Here is a 13,670-nt window from a genome sequence, read left to right as displayed (position 1 = left end):
CGAAACAAAGAAAAAATGAAATTTTGAAGGTTCGTGTTTTAAAATTTAACACATAACCAGTTGATGCAGATATTCATAGGAGCATTAAATCATAAGATAATCTATGCACAACATGCTAAAAATATTTTTATATTTTTATTTATTATGTATATTTATATATATTATGTTGCCAGAGAACCCTGGTATTAAAGCATCCTTACCAGAACTGAAATTCGCTTATTTATATTTATAATACATTTTACATATTTGATTAGCATTGATTTTGCACTTCTATTTCAAATAATAAAAATAAATAATGTCACGTTGCAGGATTCAATATCTTTTTTTTTTTTTGAGATGAAGTGTCTCACTCTGTCACCCAGGCTGGAGTGCAATGGCATGATCTCAGCTCACTGCCACCTCCGCCTCCCGGATTCGAGCAACTCTCCCACCTCACCCTCCCAAGTAACTGGGACTACAGGTGCGCACCACCACCCCCGGCTAATTTTTTGTATTTTTAGTAGAGACAGGGTTTCCCCATGTTGGCCAGGCTGGTCTTGAACTTCTCACCTCAAGTGATCTGCCCGCCTTGGCTTCCCAAAGTTCTGGGATTACAGGCAAGAGCCACCGCACCCAGCCAGGATTCAATGTCTTTATTTGTTGTTTAAGTATTTAGTGGCAAGTTTGGGGAAGAGAAGAATATGTTAGAATCCTTGGTTTAAAATGTCTGAAAAGAAAGACCTATTATAGCCTTATTAAAGTCCCTTCTAACTGAAAAGATCCTTGGCTGTTTGCATCATCACAGAAAATAAGGAACTACATATACAGCATTAACCTTGAGAAAATTCAGATTCAGTCCTGCTTCGGTATTGAATCAAACTAGGTTATTTGCACAACAAGTAAAATGTCTTAAAACCTTATAAACCTTTTATATCAGGGTAAGCACTCATTTGAAAAATTAAAAGGAAAATAATATTACCTAAGATGAATGAAGTATCATGATAAACATTAAAAATTTAGAATTTGCAAGGAAGTGAAATAATGAGCTTTCTAATTAAAAGATAATTAAGGACAGATTTCTCCACATACACACAAAAATTTCCCTAAAGCTTTATAAAGATATAACTAGCTAATAAGGTGGAGAAGTAATTTATGTGCCCATTAAAAAATACTCAATCTCTGAATGTTAGTCCAAAATTAAGTTGTCAGATCCTTAAATCATTGGCTAGAAACACGTTGAGTACCTAGTATGTACTAGGCACTTGGATCATTGTGAGACAATAAAATTTACTGCATTAGAAAAGACATTTTTCACATGTTAAATGCCATAAGCATTATTTGGCTGGCAATTAATTATATTTAACACATTAAACATATAGAGCAAAATTCTGAGCAATCAAAATAATTATACCCTTGAGCAATCGATTATTTAAATTCCTCTCACTATTCCCTTAAGCTGATTTCTACTCTGGGATTCTTTCATAGTTCTCAAATAAGAAAATAAAAAATTTCCTAAATAAGGCAATACAAAAGAATAGAAATGTAAGAGAAGAGATGTATTAGCTCTTGAATCTATCCTTGTTTCCATTTGCTCTCAATAGTGCCTCTATTGTTCGATTTTCTCTTCAAACAAAAATACTGATTTAAAAGAAGAAAAAGTACAATCACCTTTAACAGCTAAAGTGTACTGATTAACATCTACTAAAGTTAGCAAAGACAAACTGAAAAAAAATTGTAAAATCTCTATTCTAAGTTACATAATGCCATTCACCATAGCAATGATTTTATACTTCGGTATATGGTTTTTTAAAATAAATATTACCAACAGGTAAAATTTTTTCCTTTGCTGTCTTAAGACAGTCCTAAGATAATTTTTACCAGTGTGTGTGTTCATAACTTGAATGTTAATTTAAAGCAATGTTACTTCTATCACCTAAATGATATACTTATAGAAGAGTGGTTTAATTGGGAACAGAAAAACGCCACATTGCTTCTTCCCAAGAAAAAGGGATGTATTCCATTCTCGAGGTCTCTCTCCCACTCTCTATTTATATATAATATACTGCATAGATAAATACACACACATATATATGTATTTTTTTGAACTTAAAGAAGACTGGATGTATGTATTTACACGTATATAGCCAACAAATATTTAATTTTGAGATCTCTCTCCCTCTTCTGTTATTCTCAGTATGATTCTCAAACTGTACAGTCTTTCATTTTTCATTCATTCATCAAGCACGCATCGAGTCCCTTCTGCATGCTTAGTTTTTTGTCGGATGGAAGGAAGATACAAAAGAAAAACTGTCTCTGCCCTTCAGAATCTTTCCATCTCTTCCAGGAACAAGATAAAACACCATATATTATTAAGCAATTTATAAGACTAGTCCCAAAACCAATGGTACAAGTAACATGCATTTTACATTTATGTAGAATTTTAGAGCTTGGAAACACTTTCGTGATATTTAATCCTAAGAACAATCTTGTAAAGTGCACATTATTAGCTCCATTTCGGTGATGAGGAATCTGAGACAGAATTTCAAGTGACATGTCTCGTTCAAACATTATGAGCGGAAGAGTCAAGACTTAAGCCTGAGTTTTCTGATTATAAGCCCAGTGCTCTTTTCAACACAGCACTGGAAACCAAAGATTGTGGCACACAACAGGACAACAGCCAGTCTTCTGTTCGAGGTCCAACTAAACTAGACCCATACCTGAGCAATGTCCAGCCAAATGTCCAAATTAATTTTATCCTGCAAATATTTGTTCTTCAGTGTAATACACACAGCACAACTACCATTTCCTTCGTCTTAGTGCCTTTATCTCCTACATTCCGGAAATGGGGATGTCAAATATTTTTTTTAAAATCTGGCCTAGATGGAATCATATAAATCTTAAATCATAATATAAATCTTAAAGGTCTGGTTTCCACCAATCCTTACCCATTTTGTTTTCCCCCAGCACTAGAGAGCCTAACCTACCCTCACCCCTTTTCAGCATTCTTGCTCCAAACAACCACCTATTTTAAGATGTCAATGACCCTTTCCCAAATTCTACAAATTCACCCCAGTTTTGCCAACCGACCCCAGCGCCTGCCCGGACACATTCCCCTCCCTCCCAGTAGATTTGATACCGAGTTCAGGTTCTGCAGATCCCGTCGTGATGCTGTCACACAGCACTGACAGATAAGATTTGACCTTTCGACTCCGTCCTTGGGGACCTCCCGCTGGCCAAGTAGGGTAGTTCCAACCCCAGGAAACGGGCTTCCCGCTCAGGAACGCAGCCCCTAGCAGCGCACAGTCCGAGGTAACGTCTCCGGCAATTAGAACGATGCTGGGCGCCCGGGTGTGCATCACTCCGCCTCATACTCCTGCCAACTGCAGGGCACTCGGTCCGGCAGCCAAGTCCATCCCACCCACATCCAAGTCCCAGCCAGTCGGACCTTACGCAGGACCCGGATGACAGGTCGTTGACGGCTGCAGCAGAAGTCAATGCCACCTGCCGCTGCTGCCCATCACCGACAACCTCAGACCCCCTAGACTGGACCGCAGAAAAGCGTTTCTATGGGAACCCCCTGGGAATCACGTGACGCACTCGGACGACCAATCGTTTCTTACCTCCGCCCGCGATCCAGGTTTCGGCCCTCCCTCTCGCCCCCTCCTCCTTCGCCCAGCCCCGCCCCTTGCCTACGGAGAGCCCGCGCCTGCGCGCTGTGTCCTGCGCGCTCCCTCCCCCGCGCGCGCTCTCCGTGAAAGAGTGGGGGCGGCGTGGGAGGCGCCAGGAGAGCGTGAACCTGAGGAGGAAGCAGCAGGGTTGGCGCGCAGGCCCAGAACCGTCCCAGCCACGGCAGCCGGCGACGCCCCAGAGCGGAAGAGGGAAGTGAATCAGGCGCCGGGCAGTGGGCTGCTGGGCTCGGCTTGCTGAGGTAGAGGCAGCTCCAAGAAGAGGCCTTTGCCGCTGGTAGGGATTGGGATGTCGAAGAACACAGTGTCGTCAGCCCGGTTCCGGAAGGTGGACGTGGATGAATATGACGAGAACAAGTTCGTGGACGAAGAAGATGGGGGCGACGGCCAGGCCGGGCCCGATGAGGGCGAGGTGGACTCCTGCCTACGGCAATATCCTTGCATTCGCCGCCCTCCCCACCCTAGCCCAGCCCAGCCCGCCCTTGTCCAGAGACCCGGGAGCCTGAAGGTTCCGCGGGGCCCCGGCGCGGAGCTGCCCTGTCTACCTGCGGCTAAACCTGTCTCTTTGGGGTCTCCCGCTCTGAGAGGGCAGGAGGAAGCCCCCGTTTCCTACTCAGGAGCCAGGAGACGCGAGGGTCCCACTCTTGGAAGCCTGCCCTCCCCCGCGCGCCTTCCACGCCCCCAGATTCCTCAGGTTGCACCCGAGTGCCTGCCTGCCTCGGGAACCGGTCCCGCCGGCCGCGCCTTCGCGGCGTTGGGGAAGGCGGCCCGGGCTGGTGGGGAAGGCTGGTGCCGAGCGCCTAAGTTTTTCTTCCTACAACTCTATTTCCCGGAGTCACATTAGCTCCAGAAATTTCTGATTGTGGGGAACCTGCGTCTTTCCTTAGTGATTTTGTTTTTTGTTGTGTTTTTGTTATTGCTAGCATTAAGATAGTTTATTCCTTACCGGGGGCAGAAGGTAGATGGTACGGTTTGAAAATTGAGGTCCCCTATGCTTTCAGCCCATTGGCCTTTAAAAAAAGAAAAAAAAGGGAGGGGGGGATTTGACAAAATATACATTGCACAGAATTTGTTAACCGGGGGAGGGGAATGAATACAATTTTTTGTATTCCTAAAATTGATTCCATTTTAGTTAAAATATGGCTGTCAGTTCCCGGTTTCTGTTTTTGCATATTTGAATATTCATAACTTTGACTCCGTATTTGCATTACATCTTTTTTAGAAAAATGTAAATGTTGCAAAAAACCGAAGCTATAGTTTTAGAAAATCTCAAACACTGGCTTTTTATGCATTTCTAATTATTGGGTGTATTCATAAGGAAGACTCAATGTCCTGTTATATGAGGAAAATGTGAGTGAAAATATTTAATGGCAACAGTATCCTTTTTTAAAGGCACCTAAATACAGCATTAGACATTTATCAATATATAGCTAGTCCTTTGATTGCCACAACTTTCACAATTAATTAGCTGTTGCTCTTTTGCATTATTTAAATAAGTGCTTGGGGTCATACAAAATGAGCTAATCACATGAGGCATGCTTCTCTAGAAATCCTTGCAGCCTTGAAAATAACAGCTTGTCAACCAGAGATTTTGTGTGTGTGAGAACTTTTTCTTCGGAAGATAAATGGTGAACATGCTTCCTAAAAACATTTGTGATGGATAGATGGTGTTTTATGAAACCCCAATGTATTTTAGGTAATTTATGGTGACTGCTGTGTCCATATCAGTGGATCCGCTTTTTGATCAGTACATCTTAAAATAAAAAGATACTGTCTTGTCTTACCCTTACATACAGCCAGGAAAGACAGCCCTAGTGGTGGGGTACTAGAGATGGAGGAACAAGTGAACTCTGTGGTTTTCCTTTTAGGGGAATGTCTGGTACATTCTGACAGTCTGATTGGCCTTCTGTTTCTCATGCTTGCTAACTCACTAGTGCTTTCAAAGAGAGTCTGAATTTAATAGGTATGGTCTAACACAGTTTGAATAACCGTTGTGAAATATGAGAGAAAATATCTAAAGCAAAAAATTAAGCTGCCACCTAAGGGACATATGAATTATTACATCTTCTGTGATGCCTCTTTTCATCAATATTGAGAGACTGCTAATGTGTATCATTGAGATTGCTAATCTGCCAGCATGTTCTACCAGCATTTCAGTTAATATAGAATATAGTAAAAGTTTGGTCTTTATTTTTTCAATTAGAATCACAGGAAAAGACATATTTTGGTTGATAATAGGTTATTTCATTTGGGGGACTAATAATTCTGATACATATTTTAGGATTTCTTTTTTTTTTTTTTTTTTTTTTGAGACGGGAGTCTCGCTCTGTCACCCAGGCTGGAGTGCAGTGGCCGGATCTCAGCTTACTGCAAGCTCCGCCTCCCGGGTTTAGCCATTCTCCTGCCTCAGCCTCCCGAGTAGCTGGGATTACAGGCGCCCGCCACTTCGCCCGGCTAGTTTTTTGTATTTTTTAGTAGAGACGGGGTTTCACCGTGTTCGCCAGGATGGTCTCGATCTCCTGACCTCGTGATCCGCCGGTCTCGGCCTCCCAAAGTGCTGGGATTACAGGCTTGAGCCACCGCGCCCGGCCTAGGATTTCTTTAACACCACTCTAGGTAATGTTTGCATATGTATCTCACTGGGCAATGAAAGACTATCAAGGTGTTCATTTGATAGTTAGAACCAAGGGTGAAACAGTCTTTGCTTTATTAAAAAGAAAGTCTAATGTTCTGTTTTGCTTTTGATATCTTGCCCTTGATTAACATCCTGGAAACCAACACATTGAATTTCCAGTATTGAACATGGTGACCAGTAATTTTCTTTTTATATATAAAGCAAGTCTTCAGAACCAGTGGTTATAATACTTTCCTGGGGGCCATGCTTTGCTGCTACACCCTTAACTTCCATCACAGGAAACATGACAGCTGCCCTACAGGCAGCTCTGAAGAACCCCCCTATCAACACCAAGAGTCAGGCAGTGAAGGTGAGTCGCAGACTACAACACAGTGATCTCTGCTGATACCTTATTCTTAGTAAAATCCTCTGCAGTTGCAAAAAAAAAACCAATATTTTAACCGTTTGCTAACTTTGACATAGAAGAGTTTATAATGTAGTTTGATAGGTAAAAATTTCACGTGAAAAAATAGCCCTGTAATGTAGTTATGATAATGCTGCATGGTAAGACGCAGTGAATTCAAATAGTGAAATCATTTGTGTGTGTTTTTAGAGGAGACCACTCAGGCTGAATTTGAACAAAGGTTTGAAAAATAAGTTAAACCTTTACAAAAATAAACAGATTGTAATTGCTTTTTAAAGATTTTTTAAAACTGTACAAATACTAAATATTTATTATAGAAAGCTCAGACATATGGGAAGGTTAAAAAGATAGTCATTTATAGTCCCACTACCCAGAGATAACAGTTACTACTTTGGGGCCTTGCTATATTGTTAGAGTTCCCTTTTGTTTTTTAAGAATGAAATTTTATAACCTGCTTTTTCGGCTGTATGCAATGTACAAGAGATTTCCTTCGTAATAAGTTTATTTCTATAGCATTTTTAACAGTTGTATATGGATAAGCTGCAGTGTATACATAACTAATCTTTTGTTATATATTTAGACTGACTTTTCCTATTGTGAACCACTGAAATGAATATTTTTTGGTAAATTTTTAATTGTTCTCTTTGAATAAATTGCTAGCAGTGAATTACTGGATCAAAGAACGCACTTTTTTAAGGCTTTTGGTACATGTAGTATTGCCAAATTGCCCTTCAGAATGGTTGTGCAACTTACATTCTCTGCAGTCTTTTAGTAGTTCTTAACCTATTTAAGTATTTATTTAAAATGATGCCCATAGCATCAACCTCATTGTCCATAACTATTCGTACATCCTAGGAGCTTCAAGAATCTCAATTGAGTAGTAGTAGGTAATAACTTAGGTAAATGTGTAATAATTATCTAGGTAACATAATTTTTTATCGGGGAAAAATTGCTTTGGTTTTTACAAGTTGTAAAGAATGTCGTTGAAATTTCATTTTTACCCTGGATGCAAAGATATGTTTTCTAAATCTGGTGATTGCATAGTCTTTAAACCAAAGATAACAATAGGTAGTAGAAGCATTGTGTGAAATCCTGACCAGTAGGAATGCTGGAGGTAGCCCTTTGTGTTGAATGGAAGAAGAAACGAATTGTTGAAAAGGTCAGTTAAGTGTTCCCTTTGCTTGCTTGAATGGGTAAGAAAATAACTGCTTTTGAAGCAGGCTTTTGCTAAAGAAAAAAGATCATTATTAATGAACATCACTATATTTCGTATCTACAGTCAATTCATATAAATTACAATTTTCTTTTAAGACAGCTTTGTTTAAAAATTTTAAAAGAAAGTTTTTAAGAAAAAATTACTTCTGAAGAATAATTCAAGGTAGAAATGCAAATTGCTTCCTTGTTTTGTGGGGTTTCTTTTTTTTTTTTTTTTTTTTGAGACGGAGTCTCACTCTGTTGCCCAGGTTGGAGTGCAATGGCGCAATCTCTGCTCACTGCACTCTCCGCCTCCCGGATTTAAGCGATCCTCATGCCTCAGCCTCCCGAGTAGCTGGGATCACAGGCACCTGCCACTATGCCCGGATAATTTCTGTATTTTTAGCAGAAACAGGATTTTACCATTTTGGCCAGGCTGGTCTTGAACTCCTGACGTCAGGTGATCTGCCCATCTCGGCCTCTCGATGTGCTGGGATTACAGCTGTGAGCCACCACACCCGGCTGTTTTGTTGGAATTTTGTTTTTAAGATCAAGACATAAAATTTAAATGTTGTTTTAATAAATTGTTAAATTATCACATTGATCTGTTAGCAAATCCTCTTGGCTCTGCCTTCAATTATGTCAATAGTCTGTCTAGTTTTTAACCACTTCCACTGCTACTGTGCTCACCACATCCGGCCTGTATTACTGCAATTACCTCCTAATTGCTCTCCCTGCTTCTGCCTTATCCCCTACCCCCACTGCTTATTCTCTGTAACGTAGATGCCAAAGCGATCCTGTTAAAATGTGAGTCAGATTATGGCACTGCTCTTAAAACCTTCCAATGTCTTCTTATTTCTCTCAGTAAAAGCCAAACTCCTTACAATGCCTGGAGGCCTTACACGATCTGTCCTCCCATAACCTCTGACTTGCTCACCTGCTTTTCTCCCACCAGTCCACTCCAACCACATTGGGTTTTTTTCCTATTCCTAGAACACACTGAACACACACTAATAGTGTGTTCTTTCCTCTGTCTGAAACACTTTCCTCAGTTATCCCAGGCCTTCCTCTTTCACGTCCTTCAGGTCCTTACTCAAATGTCACCTTCTTAGTGTGGCCTTTCTGAAATTCTAAACCATCCTCATACAGATACGTCTAAATGTTCTGTTATTTATTTACTCACCAGGACCGGGCAGGCAGCATTGTCTTGAAGGTGCTCATCTCTTTTAAAGCTAATGATATTGAAAAGGCAGTTCAATCTCTGGACAAGAATGGTGTGGATCTCCTAATGAAGTATATTTATAAAGGATTTGAGAGCCCCTCTGACAATAGCAGTGCTGTGTTACTGCAATGGCATGAAAAGGTAAATTATGAATTATAAATCTACATAACTGGTTCTTTTACAATAGGGGATGACAGTGACGACCTCTCTCACCTGAATAACCATTTTGACTTGGTTGTACATTTTTTTATTACAAATAAAATGCATGAAAATGATAGTTCATATTTATGTTTACTAGCCTTGGTCTTAAGAGATTCTAATTCCAACACTTGTGTTTATTCAGCAACGATTATTAGTAATTAAACATAATCTTGAACTCTAAATTAAATCAAAACTTTGTAAAAGAAAATAAGCAGTATAAATCAAGAATTCTTTCACAGTGACCAAAGGGTGAAAACAACACAAGGATCATCAACAGATGAACAGGTAAATTGTAGTACATACATACAATGGAATATGATTCAACCATAAAAAGGAATGACATTCTGACACATACTATAACATGAGTAAACCTTGAAAACATACCAAGTGAAATAAGCCAAATACAAAAGAACTAATATTTTATAATTTTACTTATATAAAATAATCTAAGATAGGCAAAGACAAAGGGACAAAGTCCTTAGAGGTTACCAGGAAGTAGGAAAAGTAAGGAATAGGGAGTTAGTGCTTAATGGGTACAGAGTTCCTGCTTGGAGTGGTAAAATTATGGAAACAGATAGTGGTGATGGCTACAATACATTGTAAATGTAATTAATGCCAATGGATTTTACGCTTAAAGATGGTTAAAATGGCAAATTTTGTGTTAGATATTTTACAACTTTTTTTTAAAGAATTAGGGGTTTGGAGGATCAAGAATTCTTAAATCATTTTTTTCTATTTTCATGCATATATTTTGCAATGTAAGTAGATGCTGGTACATCATCTGTCAAAAGAGTACAAGGGATTTTGAGCTTTGGGTAAAAAACTGGATAACATGTAAATAGAACCAGCCATAAAAATATTAAGTGTTTGAAGTGTATCCGAATGAAAACACACACATAAGAGAAAAGTACATAGTAAACTTGTTGTTTAGCCTTGGTCAAGTCACTTTATCCCTCATACACTATCAAAAAGAACTAACATTTATGGATAGGGTAACCATTCCTCACAGTTTTCCCAGGATAGCCCCAATTTATGCTTGTTGTCCCATCATAACTATAAATAGTTCCCCCTTTTACTCTAAAATGTACCAGTTTGGATAGTAATTTATATGGCACCCTATTCATGGAACACTTTCTGTTGCCAGGCACCATACTATTAATGTTTTAGTTTAATCTTTACAACAACCCTATGAAATACATAAATATCTTTATCATCCTCAATTTACAGATGAAGAGCCAGCTTTAAAACCAAGCAGCCTAGTTCTAGTATAGCCTCAAGATTGCAGTGAACATTGATTAAGCACTTATTATATTCCAGATACTCTTCCAAGGACTTTATAAATATTAACTCATTTAATCCTCATGAAAACGGAGGGAAATGTTTGCTATTATTCCTCTTTTGTAGCTGAGGAAACTGAGGCATGTGTGAAGTCTTCATTTCTTCCAAATGTCAGTCACCAGTTTTTACCAATCTTCTAAGTATTTCTGAAATCTATCTGTTCAAGTGTATCTAATGCAGCTGTTCACAGCATCTCTCCCAGTCTGTTGCCATAGCTTCCTGACTGGTTTCCCAGCTACCAGTTTTGCCTCCCTCAAATCTGTTCTCTACCCAGCTAACAGAATGATCTCTTTAAAATCAGAATTGCCCTTGTCAGTCACCTGCGGGATAAAGTCAAAGTTCGCAAGTCTGGTTTCATCTTCCATGTCATTCTTCCCCTCAGGCTATAGCAATGCCAGCCTTTTTCCTGAATGCACCATATCGTTTCACACCTCCATATATTTGCTCATGATTTTCTGGTGTTAGCCTGTCACCTGCTCGTTCTTTTAATGTGTCATTTCCTCCAGGAAGCCTTAGCTGAAACATTCCTCTGTACTGTTAATCTGGGTATAAACCACTCCCTGGTGCTTTAATAGCACCTGAAGCACAACTCTCATTTCATACATTAGATTAAAATTATCTGTTTATATGTCTGTCTCCTCGTGCTAGACCAGAAAATGCTGTATTTGTTCACTTTTGTATCCCCAGCATCTAGCACAGTACTCAGTATACAAAGGTATTCCATAAATATTTTTGAACAGAAAGAAACTAGAGCTCAGATTCCTAATACTTGATCATTACTCTCTGTTTTTCAAATTAGAGTCAGAGTTAAAGTTTCTAAGTTCTTAACTATTAAACAATACCTTCTTTCTTTGGGAGAAAAAAATCTGACAAAGGCTAACTAATTGAAGTGGAGGTTGGGATGGTTGATCCCAGTTTGAATTTTCTCCTGACTGTAGTGAGAATGAGAGATGCAGAATGTCCACCTGTTTTGAGCAGGAAGACTACACTGCAGATTTTTTAAAACATTATTTAGAATTAATGTACTAGAATGTAAACTAGTATCTCACTAAACTGTAAGCTCATGAGGGCAGGGACTTTCAAGGTTTTGTTTATTACTGTAACCCCAGTGCCAAGAACAGTAGTACCTGGTGCGTAATTGGTGTTCAAGAATTTATTATTTGTTAAATGATAAATTCAGGGTCTATAGCCATGCCCATTCCTTCTGTAAGAAAAATGTTTTACTTAATATGAGAATTGACCTTTTACGATTCTGTCAACATTTACATCTTGGTTTGTTTTTAGGCACTTGCTGCTGGAGGAGTAGGGTCCATTGTTCGTGTCTTGACTGCAAGAAAAACCGTGTAGTCTGGCAGGAAGTGGAAATCTGCCTCGGGAGTGGGAATTGCTGGTACAAAGACCAAAACAACCAAATGCCACCGCTGCCCTGTGGGTAGCATCTGTTTCTCTCAGCTTTGCCTTCTTGCTTTTTCATATCTGTAAAGAAGAAAATTACATATCAGTTTTCCTTTAATGAAAATTGGGATAATATAGAAGAAATTGTGTTAAAATATAAATGTTTCATCCTTTCAAAACCATTTCAGTGATGTTTATACCAGTCTGTATATAGTATAATTTACATTCAAGTTTAATTGTGCAATTTTTAACCCCTATTGGCTGGTTTTTTGTTTTGTTTTGTGTTATTTTTACTTAATACTGAGAGATTTGGTTAGAATTTGAGGCCAGTTTCCTAGCTCACTGCTAGTCGGGAAATGATATTTATAAAAAATATGAGAGACTGGCAGCTCTTAACATTGCAAAACTGGACCATATTTCCCTTATTTAAGCAAAATATGTTTTTGGAATAAGTGGTGGGTGAATACCACTGCCGAGTTCTAGCTTTGTTTTTGCTTGCCTCCTGATTATCTGTACTGTGGGTTTAAGTGTGCCACTTTCTCTCAGCATCCAATAATGATGGCCTCTCAATTTATTTGTGGTCGCCCAGGGTTCAGAGCAAGAAGTCTTGCCTATACAAATGTATCCATAAAATATCAGAGCTTGTTGGGCGTGAACATCAAACTTTTGTTCCAATAATATGGTTCTGTTTGGAAAAAAACTGTAAATCAGAAAGAATGATTTGCAGAAAGAAAGAAAAACTATGGTGTAATTCAAACTCTGGGCAGCCTCTGAATGAAATGCTACTTTCTTTAGAAATATAATAGCTGCCTTAGACATTATGAGGCATACAACTAGTATTTAAGATACTATTTAATATGCCCCATAAATGTCTTCAGTGTTCTTCAGGGTAATTGGGATCTCAGAAGATTTGGTTCAGATCCAAACAAATACACATTCTGTGTTTTAGCTCAGTGTTTTTTTAAAAAAGAAACTGCCACACAGCAAAAAATGGTTTACTTTGTTGGACAAACCAAATCAGTTCTCAAAAAATGACCGGTGCTTATAAAAAGTTATAAATATCCAGTAGTTCCAAAACAAACCACCTGATCAAGGAGGAAGTCAGCTTGTGATTAGTATTTACATTGGACACCAGTTTTATAATCACTGACTTATGTGCAAACTGGTGCAGAAATTCTATAAACTCTTTGCTGATTTTGATACCTGCTTTTTGTTTCATTTTGTTTTGTTTTGTAAAAATGATAAAACTTCAGAAAATAAAATGTCAGTGTTGAATAATTTATTTTTCTTTGACTTTAACACTTACGAATGTATGGTTAATTAAGAGGAAAGGTTTTCTGCTTCTAGCACCAAGTACTATACTCTTAACAGGAACAATTTGGTAGGGTTTTTATGACTATATAGATAGAAGATGATAGAGAAGAGAGTCATTAAGGATGTCAGAGCACTGCTGAAGCCTTTGGAGTGATTCCATAGCCCTCTGGATGGCAGCTGAATACCTGTATGTAGTATCACTGCCCAAAGACCTGGACTAGATAGTGCAAAGTAGCCTAGCAGCTGCAGTCATTCATTCCCAGCCTCCAAAATTCTCTTTCTTACACCTCAAATCTATTTATT

General features: G+C 38.9%; 2 protein-coding genes across 4 annotated transcripts in view; one reads left to right on the top strand and one right to left on the bottom strand.

Moving 5' to 3' along the window:
- RGL1 (ral guanine nucleotide dissociation stimulator like 1) overlaps positions 1 to 3,524 on the bottom strand; it is a 290,242-nt gene extending 286,718 nt beyond the window's left edge. For both annotated transcript variants that reach the window (XM_005540214.5, XM_005540216.5), the window contains exon 1: positions 3,116 to 3,524. The gene's annotated coding sequence lies outside the window, so the exon portion shown is untranslated. The remainder of the gene's footprint in view (positions 1 to 3,115) is intronic.
- Positions 3,525 to 3,845: 321 nt separating this feature from the next.
- Positions 3,846 to 13,328, top strand: ARPC5 (actin related protein 2/3 complex subunit 5). 2 transcript variants are annotated; one of them, XR_012430584.1, is made up of 4 exons: positions 3,846 to 5,041; positions 6,579 to 6,649; positions 9,084 to 9,260; positions 11,943 to 13,328. XR_012430584.1 is itself a non-coding variant. In XM_065537300.2 (4 exons), exons 1-4 carry the CDS (start codon positions 3,955 to 3,957, stop codon positions 12,003 to 12,005), a joined length of 456 nt encoding a protein of 151 aa, XP_065393372.1. In that variant the 5' UTR covers positions 3,846 to 3,954; the 3' UTR covers positions 12,006 to 13,328. The 2 variants fall into 2 exon arrangements, 1 of the variants encoding a protein (XP_065393372.1); XM_065537300.2 differs by having other exon boundaries at positions 3,846 to 4,098; positions 6,578 to 6,649.
- Positions 13,329 to 13,670: the final 342 nt, after the last annotated feature.

Source organism: Macaca fascicularis, chromosome 1 (genome assembly GCF_037993035.2).
Source record: "Macaca fascicularis isolate 582-1 chromosome 1, T2T-MFA8v1.1".
Classification (NCBI taxonomy): domain Eukaryota; kingdom Metazoa; phylum Chordata; class Mammalia; order Primates; family Cercopithecidae; genus Macaca; species Macaca fascicularis.
This window is presented reverse-complemented; position numbering and strand designations above follow the sequence as displayed.